At 53.8% G+C, this 22,470-nt stretch overlaps 2 protein-coding genes across 10 annotated transcripts in view; both read left to right on the top strand.

Moving 5' to 3' along the window:
• The window catches only part of NMB (neuromedin B), a 64,399-nt gene that overhangs the window by 40,529 nt on the left and 1,400 nt on the right, over positions 1-22,470 (top strand). Inside the window, exons 1-6 of one of the 8 annotated variants that reach the window (XM_082061304.1) lie at positions 14,428-14,742; positions 15,476-15,571; positions 15,979-16,104; positions 18,337-20,016; positions 20,052-20,291; positions 20,624-20,817. In XM_082061304.1, the coding sequence (XP_081917430.1) occupies positions 20,156-20,291; positions 20,624-20,817 (330 nt within the window). In that variant the 5' untranslated portion in view covers positions 14,428-14,742; positions 15,476-15,571; positions 15,979-16,104; positions 18,337-20,016; positions 20,052-20,155. The other 7 variants (XM_082061301.1, XM_082061308.1, XM_082061306.1 and 4 more) reach the window with 7 other exon arrangements.
• SEC11A (SEC11 homolog A, signal peptidase complex subunit) lies at positions 24-11,671 on the top strand. 2 transcript variants are annotated; one of them, XM_082061300.1, is made up of 6 exons: positions 24-118; positions 198-307; positions 3,527-3,676; positions 7,849-7,968; positions 8,439-8,496; positions 10,825-11,671. In XM_082061300.1, the coding sequence occupies exons 1-6, from the start codon at positions 68-70 to the stop codon at positions 10,840-10,842; spliced, it is 507 nt and encodes a 168-aa protein (XP_081917426.1). In that variant the 5' UTR covers positions 24-67; the 3' UTR covers positions 10,843-11,671. The 2 variants fall into 2 exon arrangements, with proteins under 2 accessions (XP_081917426.1, XP_081917425.1); XM_082061299.1 differs by lacking the exon at positions 10,825-11,671 and adding an exon at positions 8,662-9,126.

The following is a 22,470-nucleotide window of genomic DNA, read 5'->3' as shown; positions in this document are numbered from 1 at the left end:
GCGGGCGGCAGCGGCGCCGGAAGCGGAAGCGCGGCCGGGCGGGCGGGCGGTGGTGGCGGCGCCGGCGATGCTGTCGCTGGATTTTCTGGACGATGTTCGGCGCATGAACAAGCGGCAGGTGCCGGAGGGACCGGGGGGAGCGGGGAGGGCCCGCGCTTTGGGGGGATCGGGCCGGGCGTGCCCTGACCCCCCCGCAGCTGTACTACCAGGTGCTGAACTTCGGGATGATCGTCTCGTCCGCGCTCATGATCTGGAAGGGGCTGATGGTGGTGACGGGCAGCGAGAGCCCCATCGTTGTGGTGCTGAGGTAAATCCCGCCCCGGGGGGACGTGGGGGCTCGTTCGGGAGCTGGGCCCGAACCGAGGGGCTTCCCGGCCGTGGGGTGAGAGCCCTGGGGCTGCGGCGGGGCAGGGACGGGCGGGAACGAGGGAGCGAGGCCACCCGGGGTGCGCTGATTTAGCGCCCTGCGGCTCAACCAGCGGGTTATGGTTTAATATCAGTGCGATCTGCAGAGATCTCTCTACACCAGCATCGTCAGACCGTGCTTGATCCGCTGTAAATGTCTCTGCTCCCAAGGAACAGGCAATGGAACAAGAGGAAATGGCATCAAGTTGCGCCAGGGGAGGTTGAGGTTGGATCTGGGGAACAATTGGTGACCTTATTAATGTTTACAAATATATAAAGGGGGAGTGTCAGGAGGATGGAGCCAGGCTCTTCTGGTGACAACCAGTGACAGGACAAGGGGCAGTGGGTGCAAACTGGAACACAGGAGGTTCCACTTAAACACAAGAAGCAACTTGTTCCTGGTGAGGGTGTCAGAGCCTGGTCCAGGCTGCCCAGGGAGGTTGTGGAGTCTCCTTCTGTGCAGACATTCCAACCCGCCTGGACACCTTCCTGTGTAACCTCATCTGGGTGTTCCTGCTCCATGGGGGGATTGCACTGGATGAGCTTTCCAGGGCCCTTCCAACCCCTGACACTCTGGGATTCTGTGAATTTCTTCCCCAAAGGGCTGTGGGGCATTGAACAGGCTGCCCAGGGCAGTGCTGGAGTCACCATCCCTGGAGGGGTTTAAAAGGCATTTAGACGAGGTTCTTAGTGACAGGCAGTCTTGTAATCAAAGTGTCTTTGATTTGGTGTCAGGGCTGGTTGCTCTTCCCATCTGGCACCTTCTATCCCCTCAGTACATCTTTCGCTTACACATTCTGTCGCCCTGTCTGAGCTGGAAATCCCACAGCCTGGTTTCCACCACCAGTTCCATTTATTACACAAGATTCTTCCTGGAAAGGGTTGTGAAGCTGCGGAACAGGCTGCCCAGGGCAGTGGTGGAGTCACCGTCCCTGGAGGGTTGAATAGACAGAGATGAGGTTCTCAGGGACACGCGTCAGTGCCAGGGGTGGGTTAATGGTTGGACTCCATGATCTTGAGGTCCTATTCCAACCAAAATGATTCTGTGAGGCTGCTGGGCTCGTGTAACAATAGCATCTGTCAGCTGCCTGGAGTGTACCTGAGAGGTGGCCCTGAGGGAGGAAACAAGAGGAGAAAGGACTTCAAAGGAATATGGTGAGAGCGCAACGCAGGCATTTCTGGATCGTAGCAAACCCCTTGGAGAAATGCTCAGCCACAGCTCTGAGTGGGAACGGTTTGCAAAAGGCAAGTCTTGAAGCACAGAGCCTGGCCGAAGTGACAAGCCCCTCGTTTGGGGGTTGTCCCTGTGTCAATGCAACGTTGGTGGCAGAGCTCGTCTTCTCAGGGCAGTGGTGGAGTCACCATCCCCGGAGAGGTTTAAAAGACGTAGAGATGAGGTTCTCAGGGACATGGGTTAGTCCGAGAGTTAGATTATCGTTGGATTCGATGATCTTGAGGGTCTTTTCTAACCCAAATGATTCTCCTTGAGGTCAATGGCAGCTCCCACAGTGGCATCTGCGGCAGCAGAACGTGGCGGCACCTCCCGCCCTGCCCGCGTGTCGCTGCTGCTGCCCGAATAGTTGTCTGGTGGGATGACTCTTGGTCAGCGAAGAGGAACCTGAAATCTTTGAGCTGCCAGAGAATAAACTTGTATAGTGAAAAGTGTATTTTAAATGGGAACTGGCTGCAGCAAACTCTATTATATGTTATGTTGCATCCTTAAAAGGATCCACTAATGCTGCTTCTGCAGCTGTTTGTTTTTTTTCCTGGCCTTCTGGTGAGCCATAGCGTGATCAGGAAAAGGGGAGCCTCAGCTGTACCCTTTTATAGAAGGGCTATTCCCCTGTAACTGGATGTGATAAAACCTGTTTCGTGTGTTGCCCTCAGGGAAGCGCCGTGCAGGAGGCAGCACCCGTGTCCCTCCCATCCTCCTGCCTGAGACCAGTTCACAGAACCACAGAACATCAGGGGTTGGAAGGGACCTGGAAAGCTCATCCAGTGCAATCCCCCCATGGAGCAGGAACACCCAGATGAGGTTACACAGGAAGGTGTCCAGGCGGGTTGGAATGTCTGCACAGAAGGAGACTCCACAACCCCCCTGGGCAGCCTGGGCCAGGCTCTGACACCCTCAGCAGGAACAAGTTGCTTCTCATCTTTAAGTGGAACCTCCTGTTTTCCAGTTTGCACCCATTGCCCCTTGTCCTGTCACTGGTTGTCACCAGAAGAGCCTGGCTCCATCCTCCTGACACTCCCCTTTTCCACATTGATCCCATGAATGAGTCCCCCCTCAGTCTCCTCTTGTCCAGCTCCAGAGCCCCAGCTCCCTCAGCCTTTCCTCACACGGGAGATGCTCCACTCCCTTCAGCATCTTGGTGGCTGCGCTGGACTCTCTCCAGCAGTTCCCTGTCCTGCTGGAACTGAGGGGCCACAACTGGACACAATATTCCAGGTGTGGTCTCCCCAGGGCAGAGCAGAGGGGCAGGAGAACCTCTCTCGACCTACTAACCAACCAACCTGCGGCCGCAGTTGGGGGGCAGCCACTGGACGCTGGTGTGGACACCACGTGGGGCCTTGTCTGTGTCTTTTTACATCAGTGTTAATTACCACGTGTCATTTAACAAAGCTCCGTCCTGATGGGGCTGTGAAGTCCAGGGCAGCAGGGAGCAAGACGGGGCCATTGGGTCCCGGCTCTGCTGCAGCGATGGGATCTCCTGTGCTGAATAGCAGCTGTCTCGAGATAAAACACAAATATATGCGGTGCTGAAAGTTCATCATTTTGTCTTCTACTGCATTATTTATTCCGAATTAAGAAGGTTAAGTATTTTGTAACAATTGCCATTTACAAGACAGGAGAAAAATACCTTGAATAGTGGTGCCTGAAATGAGATAGTTAAGCAAAGTGATGAATCACAGGAACAAATTTTTAGCGCATCTGTCTGTCTGTTCCAGATGGGAATACAAGAGCCCTGTGTGTTTTCAGCGCTTTGTTTGTGAGGATGATCTATCTACCTGCAAAAAATTAAAGATAAAAAATAAATGACCAAAGTTTTGCACCACTGCAGTGTAGCCCTACCGACTGAGTGTTGAAATCCTGTTGAACCGCTCCTCTTCTCTTTTGCAGCGGAAGCATGGAGCCCGCGTTTCACAGGGGAGACCTGCTGTTCCTCACGAACCGAATCGAAGATCCCATCAGAGTGGGAGAAATCGTCGTCTTTAGGATAGAAGGACGGGAAATTCCCATAGTCCATCGCGTCCTGAAAATTCATGAGAAGTATGTGGAGAACTGGGGGGGGGGTTGTACTGCAGATGTTGAGCTAAATTGTATTTTTCCTCATCTCGTTGGGTAAACGAATGGGTGGGATGTCAGTAACAGGTGTGCAGGTGCTGTAGGAAGTGACGCAGAAGTTTCAGACACACAGAATCTGCCCTCCTGGGCTTACGTGTGAGGATCACCCAGCTGAATGCGCAAAGTGGGGAGTCTGTGCCAGAATCCTGGGCTCCCCACATCACTGAATGTCTCCGGTGCCATCATTTCCATCCCAAGCTGCTGCATCGTGTTGCTGTGTTGTCCCTTGGAGCTGTGGCTACATTTGTGTGTGTGAAGTGAGTTTTGCTGGTAGAGGTAGAACTTATGGAGAAGGAGTTTTGTGTGTAGCTTGTGTTATTTTTAAAGTTGTCTTTATGGTTCTGCTCTCATGCAGAGGCAGAGTGTTCATAGAATCACAGAATCATTTTGGTTGGAAGGGACCCTTAAGATCATCGGGTCCAACCATAACCCATCCCTGGCACTGCCCCATGTCCTGAGAACCTCGTGTCCGTCTGTCCAACCCTCCAGGGATGGTGACTCCAGCACTGCCCTGGGCAGCCTGTTCCAATGCCCCACAGCCCTTTGGGGAAGAAATTGTTCCCCAGATCCAATCTAAATGTTCCCTGGCACAACCTGAGGCCGTTTCTCCTCTTCCTAGGCCACTTGAGGCCATTTCCTTGTTCCTTTTCTTCTCTGTCAGAAGTTTTGTGCTGTTTTATGCGCTGTGCTCTCCACATACTGTCGGTTCTCTTACATTTCACAGGTTGCATGTCTGACATGCAGCTGCTTGGGTTTGATTGCTGAACGGGGCTTCATTTTCCAAGCAAAGCTTCTTCTGGAGCCATGAGCCTTCCTGGTTGGAGAATCCCAGACTGGTGTGGGCTGCAGGGACCTCTGTAGATCCCCCAGACTAACGCAGGGTCACAGAGCAGATCACACAGGTGGGTCCAGTCAGGTTTGAATGTCTCAGAGAAGGAGACTCCACACCCGCTCTGGGCAGCCTGGGCCAGGCTCTGGCACCTCCCAGCAAAGACGTTTCTCATGTTCAGATGGAGCCTCCTGTGATTCAGTCTGTGCCCGTTGCCCCTCACCCTGGCGTTGGGCACCACTGAACAGAGTCTGCTCCATCCTCTGACACCCACCCTGAGCTATTGATCCCATTGATCAGATCCCTCTCAGCTTCTCTTCCCCAGCTCAACAGCCCCAGCTCTCTCAGTGTCTCCTCATCACAAAGATGCTCCAGACCCCTCAGCATCTTTGTAGCTCTCGCTGGACTCTCTCCAGTAATTCCTTGTCCTTCTTAAACCGGACACAACACTCAAAACACAGTCTGGGGGGACACGCGCCAGCCCCATGAGGCGTTTGAGCCAAAACTAAATCTTGAACTTCAAGGCAGCTCTGAGAGCGCAACAGCATTTGTAGCAGCCACAGCTGTTGGGACATGGAGACCATGGTCTCCCTGGCCCAAGGTCAAGGTGGAGCACCTTTGTGGGCATCAGTAGTGCAGCAGAAACCCCGTCTGTGTGAGCGGTACAGGGTGACCCAGCAGGTTGTTTGCTGTTCAGGTGTGTTCTGCACCCAAAACTTTGACCAGCGTCAGTTCCTTGAGACCACTAATTTAAAAAGAAGGTCGATAGACGTGGTGACTTTGCTATCTGACGCTGCATGTGCGCTTTTGGTGATGTCAGGAGCTCTTTTAAGTAAAATGCTGCTTTCCATCTCCCGTGTTGCTCTGGTGCTGCCGCTGGGGCTTTATTATTGAAGAGCTGGGGTCTCCGCTCTCAGCCGGTGTACGGGAAGGAGAAGCACAAATGTGCATTTGGTGTGGCAGTTGGTCTCCAAATATTACCCACCCTTCTTCTTTTGCCTGGCTCTGTCTCAGCAGGAGGTATTAAGGTATCCAGCACTTTTTGTTTAATATAACAGGACCATAGTGCCAATCCTAGATTCTCTGCTATTTTAGGTTTCATTTAAAGGAAACAACCAAACACATCTTTACGTTAAGAAAGGTACAACTGAAAAGCCTGCACTGTGACCTGAAGTGAGGCACTGAAGGTATCGGACTCTGCGGTGTCGGCTGCTTCATTTGCTTCTTTTTCTTTCACTATTTAAAGAATATTCTTCTGGTACTGGTTTGGAATTCAGGAGTGTCCTCTGAGTGGCTGGAGATTCCCATTTCTTCCTGTAGTTACGGAATGAATAGGAAAACTGTGAAAAGTCTCCGCGAAAGCCGACAGGAGTGTCAAAGTGCAGGAAAACTGAAATCCTGCTCTTTAGGGTTTTATGGTAACTCAGAATCCCAGAATAATGTCAGGGGTTGGAAGGGCCCTGGAAAGCTCATCCAGTGCAATCCCCCCATGGAGCAGGAACACCCAGATGAGGTTACACAGGAAGGTGTCCAGGCGGGTTGCAATGTCTGCACAGAAGGAGACTCCACAACCCCCTGGGCAGCCTGGGCCAGGCTCTGACACCCTCACCCCAAACAAGTTTCTTCTCAGATTTCAGTGGAACCTCCTGTGTTCCAGTTTGCACCCATTGCCCCTTGTCCTGTCACTGGTTGTCACCAGAAGAGCCTGGCTCCATCCTCCTGACACTCACCCTTTCCATCTTGATCCCCAGGAATGAGTCCCCCCTCAGTCTCCTCTTGTCCAGCTCCAGAGCCCCAGCTCCCTCAGCCTTTCCTCACACGGGAGATGCTCCACTCCATCACCACACCAGTATCGTTCCAGTGAGAAAATGGTTTTTCCTCGCTAGTCTGTGTGCAGAAGGAAATTGAGCTCATTCTTTATCGCTAAACAGAGTCTGCGCTCAAACTGTGCCCAGTGGTGCTGGTGGCAGGAGCTGGAGCTGCTCCTGGAGCTGGTGCCTCCAGCATCATCTGGGGGCTCAGCCCGTGTTATCAGGACCAGCAGCATCTGCCAGACTGTCCCTGAGCTCCCAGGGTGGTGGTTGTTCCCACACTGACAAAATGTGCTTTGAAGAAAGATCTGGTCTTAAAAAAGAGATATTTTTTTCCCCCTTTTTCCCTTTTATTTCATTCTCTCCCCGCTTCTGTTTTTCTCTTTTCTCTCCTTTTTTACCCCTCTTTTCTCTTTTCTCTTTTCTCTTTTCTCTTTTCTCTTTTTTCTCTTTTCTCTTTTCTCTTTTCTCTTTTCTCTTCTCTCTTCTCTCTTCTCTCTTCTCTCTTCTCTCTTCTCTCTTCTCTCTTCTCTTTTCTCTTCTTTTTCCTTTTTCCTTTTTAATTTTCCCTCCTTTTCCCTCCTTTTCCCTCCTTTTCCCTCCTTTTCCCTCCTTTTCCCTCCTTTTCCCTCCTTTTCCCTCCTTTTCCCCCCTTTTCTCTCCTTTTCCCTCCTTTTCCCTTCTTTTTCCCCCTTTCCCCCCTTTCCCCTCTTTCCCCCCCTTTCCCCTCTTTCCCCCCCTTTCCCCTCTTTTCCCCCCTTTTCCCTCTTTTCCACCCTTTTTCCACACTTTTTACACCTCTTTCCCCCTTTTCTCCTTCTCCCCTTTCCCTCCCCTTTGTTTCCGCCTCTGCTTCCCCCCCACTTCCCTGTTCCCCCCAGTTCCCCCATCACCCCCCCCTTCTCTCCTTCCCTCCATTCCCCCCCTTTTCCCATTTCCTCTGCCCCAGGATCCTGTTGCTGACAAACTCACTAACTCATCTCACAGCAAATTAAAGACAGCACATAGCAATCATTTCCCCGCTCTCCACAAATGATTTTGAGCGCAAATCCTCAGTCCTTTATCAATAGCCTCCTCCTTTTCCTTTCTCACACTGGTCGCTTTTTGAACTGATACCATTTTTTGGCATCCGAACCATGCTCTTGGGGAGCCGGGGTCGGGTGCACCGCCGTTAGATCTGCACGGCACCTCGTCTGCCGTGAATTAACCCGATACCGCCGCGTCTCGTTTGCTGTCCTCTGGGTCTTGCATTGGAAGAGGCAGCAAAAGCCGTTCGGTTGTTGCTGTCTGTGCCATTTCTGTTGGACGACTGTTGTATCTCCATCAGTTCCGCCTTTTCCAGGCTGCAGAGTCCTGTAGCACACGATTGCTTCTAATATCTTAGTGTTAGTTTCGTTCCAGAACAGCTTTTATTAAGTTCCTGTTCCCTGCCTTACCGGCTGTCTTGTCTTTGCCAGGCAAAACGGTGACATCAAATTTCTGACGAAGGGAGACAATAACGCCGTGGATGACCGAGGGCTGTACAAACGGGGACAGCACTGGTTGGAGAAAAAGGACGTCGTGGGACGAGCGAGAGGGTAAGTGACGGTGAAAAAGCTGCGGCTTCTCACGCTGCCCTCCCCCAACGCCGTCTGTTAATCCTCTGGATCTCTCCCTGCGGGAAAGGTTTCAAAAAGTACTGCGGGGAGTTAAAAAACAAAGACCGCTCAGTTCTGAGCTTGGCTTAAGAGAAGGCATCAAGCTGTGAGCTGAGCCCGGGGCTCCGCTGCCGGGCGGACAGCAGTGTGAGGGCAGCGCACGCTCAGGCGTGATTGGAATTTCCGTCGAAATCGTTCTGCGAGGCACCGGCTTTGCGGGGAGGCGAGGGCTGAAAAAGGCCGAGGCTCAAACGCGCTCCGGGGCTGTTTGTCGCTCGTTCCGCGTGGCCACAGCCACCCTGCTCGGGGAAGGACGTTCCGAGCCTGTTGACCATCACCCTTGCATGCTCAAGCTTCCCCGCCTGCGCCCTCCAACCCTGTTTGATTCCATAAAACCTCTACTCTTGTAGATTTGTGCCCTACATTGGAATAGTGACTATCTTAATGAACGATTATCCGAAATTCAAGGTAAGAGCTCTTTCATTCTCCGCCTGCTTCTCCCACCCCAGCTAAAATTCCTTCTTGAGAACCTTATACACACGGGCAGAACCGATTGCCCTGCGTGTTTGCTGCTGCTGCTGCATCTTTAGATGTGGGTGTGCGCTCTTGTGTCTTCTCTCCTTTCTCCTACAGTACGCAGTCCTCTTTTTACTGGGTTTATTTGTGCTGGTCCATCGAGAGTAGCCTCTTGCACTGAAACACAAGCTGAACGTGCCAAGGATTTTTTTAGATGAACGTTTGAAGTAGACGATGGTCCGGTGTGCCGGAAGGAAGAAGAAAACATGCATTTCAAAGCTGCTTGCCAGTTTGGGTTTGTCTTGTTTTTTACTGCGCAAGGGCGGATGTTTTGTCACAGTATTTCCAATGGTTTGTCACATTTTAGCATTTTTAGTGAGTTTTTATATTAAAAATTTAAGCCAAACCGTTCAGTGTTTGTACTTTGGAGCTGAGCTTCCTCTCCAAGTGCCTGGAGGGCCGTGTCCTCCGCGTCGGGCGAGCGCGGCCGCTCGGGCGCTGCCCGCGCTGTCACACCGCGACCCGCGGACGCGACGTTTGTTCCAATTCCTATTTGGAATAAAGGTTTTTCATCTCGCCCGACATGAGCCCTGACACGTTCTTTGTTATCGCTGCCGAGTGCAGCCCCGTCGCCTGCTTCCCAGGGGGGTACGTGCGCTTTGCTGCTGTGGAGGCTCCTAGAGCTGGGCAAACTCACTCGGCCTCTTTACAGAGCAACAGCGGCTGCTCCTCTTGCTGCTTTTTGGAGACTGAGTGGTTCCCGAGCTGTAGATCCGCTCAATATCATACTGAAATCATTTAAAGACCGCGAGGTGTTCTGTGCTCAAGGTGGCAAAGGATTATTTTGCACATGAGCTGTCACTGCGGCCCTGGGTAACAGAATTGGGGTGGGAAATACCTGTAGCTATAGCCAATACCTATAGCTATTACCTATAGCTATTTGGCAGGGTTAACAGCTCTCCTCAATCTTGCAGAATCCTCAGACAGTTCAAACCTACAGAGTGTGACTTCAGGTGCATTTCACTGTGTCCTCTATTCCCTCGTCTTCGTGGCTGCGCCAGGGTCACACAGTTTAACCAGGGGGTTTGTTCTCAGCGTAGGATGAAGGAAAACAAATCATCTTATGTTTGGGACGCTGCAAAAAGTCTCTGAGCAGGTCCAGCCCGTGGCGCTGAGGGCCTGAGGCTCTTGGAGTAATCATCACTTAGTAATAAAAAATGAGGATAAAATCCCTACCTCCCACTCCCAGTGTTGGAGCCCTTGAGAAGAGGATTTGGATGCAGAGTTTCTCCAACACGAACGGGATGTTTTGTTAAAAGCCGAACCTGGGCAGCAGTGAGGGAACACAAAATCTCCCTTTGGGAGCTGCTGTCGCAGCGTTTCCACCTTTGCAGGACACGCTGAGCCCAGGTCTGTTCCCTGCTTTGCCTTGAGCTTCAACTCTTTTGGTGCATAAATTGGTTTTTAACTTGGGACTGAGCCGAGCTCTTCTGAAATGTGCTGATCAACACCTCTCGGTGCAAACTCGCCCAGAGCTGTTGCTGTTCTCCCCGTCCTCTCGCTTTCACACCTTTTGCAAAAACCTGAGCGTGCAGTAGCTGTGTTACTGTCGCTGAGTCAATTTAACATAAAAAAAGGCTGAAACACAAAGGATTTCTGATTGTAGGGGATTCAAGGATTAGCTCTTAAAGGGCACCTGCAGAAACCCTGGTTGTGAGAGAAAAGAAATGGTAGTTTTTGAGATGTGGTGAATAACGTGCCCATCCTGCTTGTGGCAGGAGGGTGTTACTGGGTGGCCACTCTTCTGCATTTGCAGATGCTTTAAGGACACAAACATGTGCCCTAAATCAGGGGCTGTAGCATGAGGTTTGGGAAGTTGTCTCTGTGGCCCATGTTCTGTTTATTTTCAGCTCGGTGCAGCTGAGAACGTGGTTCTGCGTTACCCACAGTCGTGAAACGAGGTGTTGGCTCTAATTAGAGCGAGGATAAATCAGCAGCTCCCGCAGCCCCGTCACCCCCGCATCCCCGCGACACCTTTTGCAGCGGGAGGAGCCGGGGACGAGGCTGCACAGCCTGGGAACCGAGAACATGGGGACAGGATGACAAAGGGTTGTCGCTGGCTCTGTCCCCACCAGCTTTATTCTGCTTTGCTGAGCAGAAAAGCCCCAGAGCGTGCAGGCTCTGGGTGCTAATGCTGAAAGGTTTGGTGAGCGCTGCTGTGCTCCTGCAGAGCCAGGGTTTTGCTGTTAGAACTTGATGTGTCTTTGTTTTTCATTTCAGGTTTCTCCTTGTTGTTAAAGGTGAAGCTCCGGCAAAGCCTTTGAGACGTGAGGCTTAGGGAAGATGGAGGTGGGAAGGATGGAGATCTCCGTGTCGCTGCGGGAAGGGGATTTGTTTGTAAAGCGTGTGGGTGTTGAACGGTCTGGTTTATAGAGGCAAAGAGAGAAAAAAGAGTCTGCCAGGGCTAAGGTTGCTGCTGTGTCTGTTGTGGTTACAGCCGAACGCAGCAGGTTCTCTGGGAGGCGATTTATTGTTTAATTACCGTTCAGTCACATCCGCAGCGCAGGGCACAGATTCCTCCGTGGGCAGGACTGTTCCGCACGGCTCCTCATCCTCGCTGGAATTGTGTTGGGTGACTTCTATTCGTATCAAGCTGAGGGATAAGCACAAGCACACTGGATGGGAAGCGAGCGGTGAGGTGTAATGTGCTGAGAGCTGAGGCTCCTTCAGACCAGGCTGTCTGTGTGTGTTTACGCCGCTTGAACGCGCGGTTGCCGGTTAAACAATGATACACATTACACTGCTTCACCCCGATCTGTGGTAGCAGGGGTTGCCAGGGCTTGGGTTGGTAAGCCGATCGGTTGCCTGCTTTATTTCATGAGACCGGGTAATCTTACGGTGGTTTTCTTGCCCTTAAAATCAGAACAGTCAACCTTATTTTTTTTGAGGAGAACCTGCAGGATGAAGTCGTGTCCATGCACAGTTCTAAGACCTCTTGCTGCTGGAGGAATGTGTGAAGGCAACACCAGCTCCTGGAACGGGCTGCGTGCAGTGGCCAAGAGAAGGAGGGGACGCTCGGCCAAGTGTAGAGTCTTGAATCTGGGCAGGAACAACCCCAGGTTCCAGTGTAAGATGGGGAACGACATGTTGGAGAGCGGTGTAGGGCAAAGGGACCTGGGGGTCCTGGGGACAGCAGGGTGACCATGAGCCAGCACTGGGCCCTTGTGGCCAGGAAGCCAATGGTACCTGGGGTGGGTTAGAAGGGGGGGTCAGTAGGTCAGAGAGGTTCTCCTGCCCCTCTGCTCTGCCCTGGGGAGACCACACCTGGAATCTTGTGTCCAGCTGTGGCCCCTCAGTTCCAGCAGGACAGGGAACTGCTGCAGAGAGTCCAGCGCAGCCACCAAGATGCTGCAGGGAGTGGAGCATCTCCCGTGTGAGGAAAGGCTGAGGGAGCTGGGGCTCTGGAGCTGGACAAGAGGACACTGAGGGGGGACTCATTCCTGGGGATCAAGATGGAAAGGGGGAGTGTCAGGAGGATGGAGCCAGGCTCTTCTGGTGACAACCAGTGACAGGACAAGGGGCAATGGGTGCAAACTGGAACACAGGAGGTTCCACTGAAAGATGAGAAGAACCTTCTTCCCAGTGAGGGTGGCAGAGCATATTTGGCATATTTGCTTTATATTTAAGAGACACTTAAGAGATTTTAGTTATCAGGATAATTTTGGGTAACTGAGGAGATGTTTGCTTTGTGCTGGGATTCATGAAAATAGGTAACTATAAACAAAAGTAATGAGAGGTTCTCTTGTCTGGCTGAAATTTTAGGGAAAAAATGGAGAAGACAAGACCACATCCATCAGTAATGGAAGCAGACACGAATAGGAGTCTTTCCTAATCCATTTGCACTTCCACGTTGCATTTTGAGCTGATTTAATCACTTCCTGCCCCTTTTCCCTTCTCCCCTCCCTTGCAATATTAATTTGTCATCTTCATCTTGTTCATCTTCACCTTCATCTTCATCTTCATCTTCTTCATCTTCACCTTCATCCTGACCTTCACCTTTGTCATATGCCCCCGCCGCTTCAGCTCATTCCCTCCGTGCGAAGGGACACGGTGGCTTTCCCGGTGGCATCTACCGAATTCTCCGCTGGCTGGTGATCGGTGGCTTTGCTGCTGCGTCTGTAGGAAACCACCAGCTCCTCCCCATGCGCGCCGGGTCCTGCTCGCGGGACAATCCCTACACGACTCCGGCAGGTCCTTTGAATGCTTGAGCTCCCCAGACCTTGGGGGAAATTGTGGATCTCCGGAGACAAGAACAGACGAATTAGGGACGGACTAGAAACGCACCATGTGCAATTCAGGACTCTCTTGTTTTTGCTGCCCGGCACCTCATCTCTTGACTTTTTTTGCTGCTTCTGTTTAATAATATAAAAACACTTCCCAGAGCTCTCTCTTCTGAGCATCTTTCCTTCCCAATCTTTCCTTGTAGAAACCAGCCTCGCGGGGTTTCAGTTTCCAGCGAGACAGAAGTAAAAACAATGTGGAGAAAACGAACTTCAATTTAATCTCTCGGAACCTCAATTCACTCAGGCTGGGATGTCAGATTTCTGCCACGTAATTCTGGTTGGGACGCTTCTGAGTTAGGCCTGGCTTTGCCTGCAAGAAAACAAGGTTTTGTTCGCTAAGTCTTGTTGCAGAGCAGTTATTTGTGCTATGGCCAGCGGGTGTGGAGCGAGCGGGAAACCTCAGGGAGAACCACAGCTCATTTACGGCTTAAATGGAAATTGGAAAAGAGTTGAAAACAAGATGTGCGAGATTTCACATTTCATCTTTTATAAACAGCGGTTGTTGCCTGTGGACGAATGAATGTAACAGGGGGATTTAATCTTTGTAAACAAGAGACAAAAACATCAACAGAGACCTTGGGGCACACAGCAGGACTTTAAATTCGACCTGGCTTTGGTGAGTGGTGAGGAGCCTGCAACGGCTTAACCACTGCTAAGAGTTTTATTGGCACCAGGAGCTCTGCGGAAGAGACAAATAGCGGGATTTGAGGCCTTTGCTCTTTGTTTTTTATTAAAGCCATCGGTTTTGAGCGTGTGTGCCTACTCGGCTGAGTATTTGCGGGGCCTGCGCTGTGTTTCGGGAGCTCCGCAGCTCCCAGTCTGTTCCAGTCCAGACTGGGAGATGCATCAGTCAACACCGAGACATCAGCCCAAAATTCAGCAGAGAAGAAACAACACAGACCTGGCTTTAAATGCTGCAAACCAGGGTATTTCTGGGTTGGTCTGTGTTGTCTGTTCATTTTTAGTTCGGCGTTAGCAAGGCCGGCTCAGCTCTGCGGTTTGTAGTTATGTTTATTTTGCATCGTTATAGAATCACAGAATCCCAGAGTGTCAGGGATGGGAAGGGCCCTGGAAAGCTCATCCAGCGCAATCCCCCCATGGAGCAGGAACACCCAGATGAGGTTACACAGGAAGGTGTCCAGGCGGGTTGCAATGTCTGCACAGAAGGAGACTCCACAACCTCCCTGGGCAGCCTGGGCCAGGCTCTGCCACCCTCACCCCAACAAGTTGCTTCTCAGATTTCAGTGGAACCTCCTGTGTTCCAGTTTGCACCCATTGCCCCTTGTCCTGTCCCTGGTTGTCACCAGCAGAGCCTGGCTCCATCCTCCTGACACTCCCCCTTTCCATCTTGATCCCCAGGAATGAGTCCCCGCTCAGTGTCCTCTTGTCCAGCTCCAGAGCCCCAGCTCCCTCAGCCTTTCCTCACACGGGAGATGCTCCACTCCCTGCAGCATCTTGGTGGCTGCGCTGGACTCTCTGCAGCAGTTCCCTGTCCTGCTGGAACTGAGGGGCCACAACTGGACACAATATTTCAGGTGGTTACAGAAAGATCTTTCTTCACCTAGTGAAATCTGGCTTCATCTTTAGGTACCTTTGAAGGATTTGCTAACGGTGCCTGTTTCAGAGCTCTCTTACTACCCGTATTAGCCAAGAGTCGCTTTTTGACAGGGACCAAGGCACCCTGGTGTCCTGTGCTGCCACCAGCTCCGGGACACCAGCCCTGGCAGAACCTGCAGGAGAGATCAGGGACCAAGAGAAGAACCCACCTGGCTTTTCCAAAGGTATTCGGGAAGGTCCCTCAGCAAAGGCTCCTAAAGAAAGGGAGGTGATAAGAGGAGAAATCGTTTGCTAAAAGGTAAGGAACAAAAGGTAGGAGGTAACAATCCGTAGCAGAAAACAGCAGGGAGCTGAGCAGGGACCGGCTCGGTGTATTCAGAAAAGATCAGCAGAAGCTAGTAAATAGTGCAGTTTGCTGCTGATACACAGGGTTGTGCGGGTGAAGGCAAACTGCGGAAAGAGACTGGGCAATAAAAAAGATGGAATTCAAATGTACATAAATGTATAATGGTGCACAGGGGGAAAAAACAATTTAAACTCTATTTATAAAACAACGGGTTCTGAGTTAAGTGTTACCATCCAGAACGTCGGGGTTGTAACAGGTTGTGTGATGGAAATGTCAGTTCAGTGGTCAGTACCCATCAAGAAAATAAACGGCATGTGGGAATTACCGGGGGAAAACAGAGCAAAACAGACAATCGTGTTTCCTCCAGCTGGGTATCGGGAGAAACCGGGGGGTGCGCTGGGGATCCTGGGGCTCTGAGGCTGCTGTGGGTGACCAGGGGCGGTTCCTGGCACCTGTGGGTCTGTGCAGAGGGGGCTGCAGGGCCAGTCCCACCAGGAAAGGGGACATTTGTCTTGGTACAGATGCAGATGTGACCGTCGGCGTTTGCTGTGTCATCCTTCCCTGGCTGCGTTGGGTGGCCCTGGCAGCAACCTGGTGGCATCACCTGTAGAAGCCGGTGTGGTGACCTTTACCAGCAAAACTGGTTTCTAAAATAGAATTTTCCCTGCTTTTTTTAATACGTAAGCTGGCCCTGCATTGAATCCTGTGTTCGGTTTTGGGCCCCTCCTCATAAGAAGAACATGGAGGTACTGGAGAGAGTGCAGAGGAGGGAATGGAGCTGGTGAGGGGCTGGAGCACAAGTGTGATGGAGCGGCTGAGGGACCTGGGGGGTTCAGCTGGAGAACAGGAGCTGAGGGGAGACCTTCTGATCTCTGAACTGCCTGAAAGGAGCTTGGAGCCAGGGGGGTCGGGCTCTGCTCCCCAGGAACAAGCGCCAGGAGCAGAGGAAACGGCCTCAAGTTGCGCCAGGGGAGGCTGAGGTTGGATGTGGGGAACAATTTCTTCCCCAAAGGGCTGTGGGGCATTGGAACAGGCTGCCCAGGGCAGTGCTGGAGTCACCATCCCTGGAGGGTTGAATGGATGGAGATGAGGTTCTCAGGACATGGGGCAGTGTCAGGGTTGGGTTACAGTTGGACTCAATGATCTTGAGGGGCTCTTCCAACCAAAATGATTCTATGATTTTATAAGGTTCCTTCAGTGTCTGGCAGCAGTTGGGAACTTCTGCCGAGCTGAAGAGCACAAGCGGTGGAGGAGCACAGGAGAAGATCCATCACAAACCCTGCCAGGCTGGAGTTCCAGTTGTGTTGCTCCCAGGTGGGTCCTGGCTACCAGTTATTCTTCCCAAATTAGGAACAACATCACCTCTTTTTGGAGGAGATCCAGACTAGAAAATCCAGAGAAAACCTGGTCACTGTAGGCAAGGCCACTTTTGCCACAGCCGCCTCTCAGGCTGCATTTGTTCAGGCTCAGGGTGACGAGGGAGGTGGCAGCTCTCTTGCCTTCCCGGGAACGGAGGAATTTGGCCACTCTGGCCCCATACAGCCTTATTTCCAGGTGCCGTAAAACACCCTCCGGATGGACCCAGCTCTTCCCAGGCTGGGAATCAGGGCTCGGAGCTCCCACGCACGCCCCGTCTGGCCTCAGTCCTCAGCGATTAACCCCGTGTCCCCTCAGGTTCTGAGCATTTGTTGTGACAGTGCAACAGGGCAGGAACTCCCTGCTCTCCTTTTTCCAGCCTCTCCCGCTCCTGCCTTGTCATCGGCACCTCTGGGATCAGAAATACCGTTCCTCCCAAGGCAGGTAACGCCTGCAGCCACCAGCTGAAAAAAAAGATGTGTGTCATGTCTGTTTTGTATCTAGTTTAAAAGACACCAGCACAGAAGCCTTCACCCTGTTTGAAATGCTTGTTCCCGGTGCTCGTCCCATGTCCCTCTCAGTTAATCTCCCAGGAGCTCTGTGCTGCCCCGACACAGCAGGGCTTAACCCCCCGTCACGCTTCCGTAGGTGCCGTAATTGCTCAGGGCTCTTTGCTCTGCTCTCTCTGCAACTGGTATCACTTTATCCCTGGCTTCGTCCTCCCTAATCCTACAGGTATCCCTGTGCCTCGCTGTTCTGCCTCTGGCTGCGGGTGTGCGGGACACGGTGGCTGTAGCAGACCCAGTCCTGGGTGACCGGGCAGAGCTGGGACCCTGACGCAGGGAGAGGCTCCCCCCGGCTGGCACTGCAGCTCCCTGAGCGAAACCCTGGAATTTGTGGGGGAAAAGCAGTGAATAAATCGCCTGCATGTGCAGTGGAGGAATCACAGAATGTCAGGGGGACAGGTTTCTCCTGGCGCTGGGGAAGGGTCATTACCTGGGATGCTGCATTGTCTCCAGTTGTGACCCTTCAGTTCCAGCAGGACAGGGAACTGCTGCAGAGAGTCCAGCGCAGCCACCAAGATGCTGCAGGGAGTGGAGCATCTCCCGTGTGAGGAAAGGCTGAGGGAGCTGGGGCTCTGGAGCTGGACAAGAGGAGACTGAGCGGGGACTCATTCCTGGGGATCAAGATGGAAAGGGGGAGTGTCAGGAGGATGGAGCCAGGCTCTTCTGGTGACAACCAGGGACAGGACAAGGGGCAATGGGTGCAAACTGGAAGGTTCAACTTAAAGATAAGAAGCAACTTGTTGGGGTGAGGGTGTCAGAGCCTGGCCCAGGCTGCCCAGGGGGGTTGTGGAGTCTCCTTCTGTGCAGACATTCCAACCCGCCTGGACACCTTCCTGTGTAACCTCATCTGGGTGTTCCTGCTCCATGGGGGGATTGACCTGGATGAGCTTTCCAGGGCCCTTCAACCCCTCACATTCTGGGATTCTGTGATAACATCAGAGCTGTGTTTGCAGTTCAGACTCCAACCCTCTGCTGTTGAGGAGGAAATAATCTCCTCTGGGATAGCAGGACATTCTGGGAAGGGCATCACTAATAAATCTTCCCAGGAGAACTGGGCCATCTCAGGCACTTCCTCCCCTACCAGCCAGCACCTCCTTGCTACGTTATGGAGCTGTAAATTTGGCAGAAGCTGTCAGGGCTCTGAGGACACTAATAGGCATTAATTGGTCTCACCTGGGGCCTCATGGACCCAGGAACCCATTTAAGTTCAGTCCTGGGCCTTTAGTCTCTCGTTGATCTGTGTTGTAGGAGCACTGGTGTCCAGCTCAGCAGGGCCTGACTTGGCCTCAGACCTGCCTCATCAATACGGACCAGTCTGGATGTGTCTGGCTGTGGTGACCCTCACCAGACCTGCAGCTCACCCCGGGACCTGCTCCATCACCATGAAGTGCCTGATGATCTGGGCTCTCTTGAACTTGGTGACGGTCTCTGAATCTGCTCCGCGTGGCTCTGAGGTCCCGTGGCTGCTGAGAACTGCACCGCTGCCCGCCTGGTCCTGGGCAGCCCCAAACTCTTCAGACCTTCCGCTTCCTGAGAGCAGCCTGTATATATGACACAAAATGGAGAAAATTTACAGCCCCGAAGGAGATTTCTGAGCATTCTTAACTCGTCTTCATTGTTTCAGACACACAGGTTTCTCCTGCAGTGGTCCAACCCTTGGAGCACCCCTTGTGTAAATGTGGAGCCTGAAAGCCCTGCGGGCTGAAGGAGCAGAAGAAGACAAAAAGAATCCATTTTTACATGGACGTCACTTCACTTGAGCCCTGGGCATAAACAGCCCGTGTCACAGGCCCACGCTATCGCTGGGCCCAGCTCCATCCGTGCTGTTCCTGGGCACGCAGAGATCCATCCCATCAATGGAAGAGGAGGAAATGGTGGGGAATGGGATAACTGGTGGTGGGTTTGGGTGTAGTGACCAGGAAATGGTCTGCAAGGCCCTCAAGGGAGTGGAAAAGGCGAGTGGTGATGCCCAGACTCTGGTCTGCAGGGAGCTGGTGAGTGGGATCCCATGGGAGGCTGCTCTCGGTGGGAAAGGAGCTCAGCAGAGCTGCCAGGTCTTCAAGGATGGAATCTTCCAAGTACACTCCAATAACTGGGTACACAGGTGGATGTACTGGGAGATGGGTTTGGCTGAACTGGGAATGAAACTCATAACCGAGCTCCAGTGTGAAAAAGCAGCATGGAGGATGTGGAAGCATGGAGAGACCATGAAGGAGAAGTTTGGAAATGTTACCAGGGCGTGTAGGAACACTAAGAAAGCCAAAACTCAGCTTCAGATGTGCAAGGAACATCTCAACAAAGTCAAGGCTGAAGAAGGAAAGTGTTCACAAAGGCACCACTGCAAATGGTAGCAGATGTGGACAAGTGCCACCTTTGCCACAGTGTTTACCAACAAGGTCTCCCAGGCCACACACCTGGAGACAGGGTTCAAGGAGAATAACAGCAGTGGACGAGGGTCAGGGTGATTATTACTTGGAGAACTTGACCCATAAAACCCCAGAGAGGCTGTGTCCAAGGGTGCCAAGAGCTGGCCATGGGTGCTGGTTGATGTCCTCACAAGGCCACTCGTAACATCATGGAGCATATTCCTGGGCAGACGCAGAAGCAGCAGGTGACTGGGGAATGGGCAGCCTGGGGTGAGAAGGGTAAACCCACCCTGGTCACCTCCTGTGGTGGGACCATGGGATTTGTGGGCGAGGGCAGAGCAGTGATGCTGTCCACCCCTGGGGTAGGTCTGCCACCATCTCCCGCCACCGCCACAGGGACAAGCTGGGGGGTGAGGAGAGAGTCCAGTGAGAGCTATGAAGATGCTGGAGCATCATCAGGCTGAGGAAAGGCTGAGAGAGCTGGGGCTGTTGAGCTGGAGAAGAGAAGCTGAGAGGGATCTTATTGATGCTGATCAGCGTCTCAGGGTGGGTGTCAGAGGATGGACCAGACTCTGTTCAGTGGTGCCCAACGCCAGGGTGAGGGGCAATGGGCACAGACTGAAACACAGGAGGCTCCATCTGAACACGAGGAGAAACTTGTTTGCTGGGAGGTGCCAGAGCCTGGCCCAGGCTGCCCAGAGCGGGTGTGGAGTCTCCTTCTCTGAGACATTCAAACCGCCTGGGATCCTCTGTGATCTGCTCTGGTGACCCCGCGTTAGCAGGGGGCCTGGGGGATCTACAGAGGTGCCTTCAACCCTGAGAACCCTGTGGGGCTCTGAGGGTTGTGCTTAAGGGGTCACCCCCACGGGCTGTGGGCAGCAAGTGTGGCCCGTCCCCCCGAGGTGGGCGCTGGAGCTGAGGGGTCGGTCGGGGCTGAGGTGGGGCCGGGGCCGCGGGGTCGGTCCGGGCTGAGGCTCCTGGGGGCGGGTCCCCAGCGCTGCCGGGGCGGGTCCCGCCGCAGCCCCGCCCGCCCGCGCTCTATAAGGCGGCGCTGGCCGCGGCGGGTCCCGGGCGGCCATGGCGGCGCTGCGCTGCCTCCTGCTGCTGCTGTGCGGGGCCGCGCTGGGACCCGCCGTGCACCTGGACTTCGCCGAGCACCGCAGCCAGGCGGCCAAGATCAAGGTCAACCCCCGCGGCAACCTGTGGGCCACAGGTACCGCGGGGCGGGAGGACACGGACACGCGTGTGCGGGGACGCTCCTACTCCCCTCTGCGCGCCGCGGGAACCCGCGGCGGGCGGCGAAGAGCAGGGCAGGGATGGGGCAGCATCATCCCACATCCCTTGGTGATGGGTCCTGCATCTCTTTAACCTGTCAGCCAGGGAGGGAAGTTTCCTGAAGTCCCGTGTGGAACGAGGACCTGGGATTTCTGGGTTTCTGCTGAGCTGCGCTGGCTGGTTTAGGCGTTATGTTTGCTCGGTACTTCGTGTTCCCTTGTGCTGGGTGAGGACACCGCTGGCGCAGATGCTCCGTGTGTTTCGTTGCAGGTCACTTCATGGGGAAGAAGAGCGTGCCGGGCTCGCCGCGCCTGGAGCCGCCCGAGGAGCCCGTGGCCTTCGGCCCCTCTCTCCGCGCCTTGCTGGAGGACATGGTGGAGCTGCTGACCCGGGAGCTCCTCAGAATCCTCTTGCAGGAGAGACTTTTGGATGAGAACCAGGGGAAATATGACCTCGCTGACCAGGTGAATATTGACTAAGCTGGAGGGAGATGCTTGGAGCAGGGCAGTGGTGGTTGTGTGAAGCTACAGCAGCCGGCTTTGCTGGAGATGCCCCTCTAGCAGCCGTGCTGATGCTGCTATTCCCCCCCTTCTCGTCCTGTTAACCCTTCTTACACCAACAATCAAGGGGCTGAGAGGAAGGCTTGTGTCTAGCTGGGCGGTGGCTACTAGTCCCAAATGCTGGGGAAGGGCGTGAGGACGAGCAAGGGATGCTGTGATGGAGCTGTGGCAGTGATCTCCAGCCCAGGGGTTGTTAATAAGCATCTGGGTCTTCCTCAGCCAGACACAGAAGTGCCTGGCTGGGAACTGTGGCTGCTGTGAGGAAATGGCCCCTTTTCCAGCCACTGCAGGGCCATGGAAATCCTTTTTTACCTTCTGTGGAGAGAGGCCAAGAGGGACACAGCCCCATCTTGGGCTTCTGATGCCCCCGACCTGGGTCTGTGTCGCTGTGGTTGGTACTTCGTTCGCTTGCCGGGGAGCAGGGGGAGCTCCGGCGGTCCCGCTGTGCTTCAGCAGACCCTCAGCCTCCTCCCTGTGGCTTTTTGTGTCCAAGTCACCCGGCTCCAGGTGGCAAACGTGCCCCTGGGAGCAATGCACACGCACGGATCCTCACGCAGGACGTGGCGACGGAACCGCTCGGTCCATGGGGCTCGCTCAGTCACCTCATGGTGCGACTCCTGGGTGTTTTGCCCTTTCGAGTCTCTGCGGGAGGTAACACAGAGCCTAAAAGGGATGAATCTGCTTAGGTGGGTCCTGCTTGTGCTGTCGCACTGAACTGCTGGACTTGTGGAGCTACCAGTGACCCTGCACACAGGTAAAGCTGCTCCTGCTGCCCAGGTCCGGCAGCGCTGGCTCCTGTCCCTGGCTTTTTTTGGGAAGGTGCAGGTGCAGCAGAGTCGCAGGGATGTGAACCTGCATGGCACTGGTTGTTCAGGTGCCTTCTTGGCTCGGTTTCGGCAGACTAAGGTAAACTGAGGCATTCCTAGAAAGTTGGTCCTGTTGTGACAGAGGGATTTCCACCACAAAGATACGGCTGAGCCCACCCTGCTCCCCTCATGGTGCCGTGAGCACTGCTGCGACTTTGGCTTCTGGGGTGCGGCCGAAAGGGAGGAGAGGACTGTGAAGGTCCTGGACCCTTCAGCATCCTCCCCGAGAGCTTTTGAGGGGGAGATTTGCTGCATTAACCCCTGCAACGATGGGGGGGCAGGTGGGTGTACTGCCCTGCCTCGTCTGCAGAGCCGTGAGTGAGTCCTTGTGCAGCCGAGGCGCACGGTTGGCGCTCGCCCCGCGTTGGCTGTGCTGGGAGCTGGGGTGTCCTGCACACACGCCCCATCGCAGCTGAGCTGCCTGATGTGCGTCTGGCCGCTCGTCTCCTCCCGAAGCCTCTCGCCGCTCGGTGGCCGCTGTGCCAGCTGTCCCCTGGGTGGCACTGGGGACCCTGCTGGGTGACAGGGCTGGTCCTGCCCTTCAGGCACCTCTGAGCACCTCACTAAACTCAGCTCTTGCCTCTTTCTTCACCATCCTTCCCCCCGAGCTGTGGGTTGATACTGCAGCACTGCTCCTCCCCGGTGCCTTGGAGCGCTGTCTGCGTCAGACTTTTCTGTGGGACCTTAAGTT

This window comes from Streptopelia decaocto, assembly GCF_964273445.1.
Source record: "Streptopelia decaocto genome assembly, chromosome: 9".
Taxonomy (NCBI): domain Eukaryota; kingdom Metazoa; phylum Chordata; class Aves; order Columbiformes; family Columbidae; genus Streptopelia; species Streptopelia decaocto.
The sequence above is the reverse complement of the archived record's forward strand: the minus strand, read 5'-3'. Positions and strand labels throughout refer to the sequence as shown.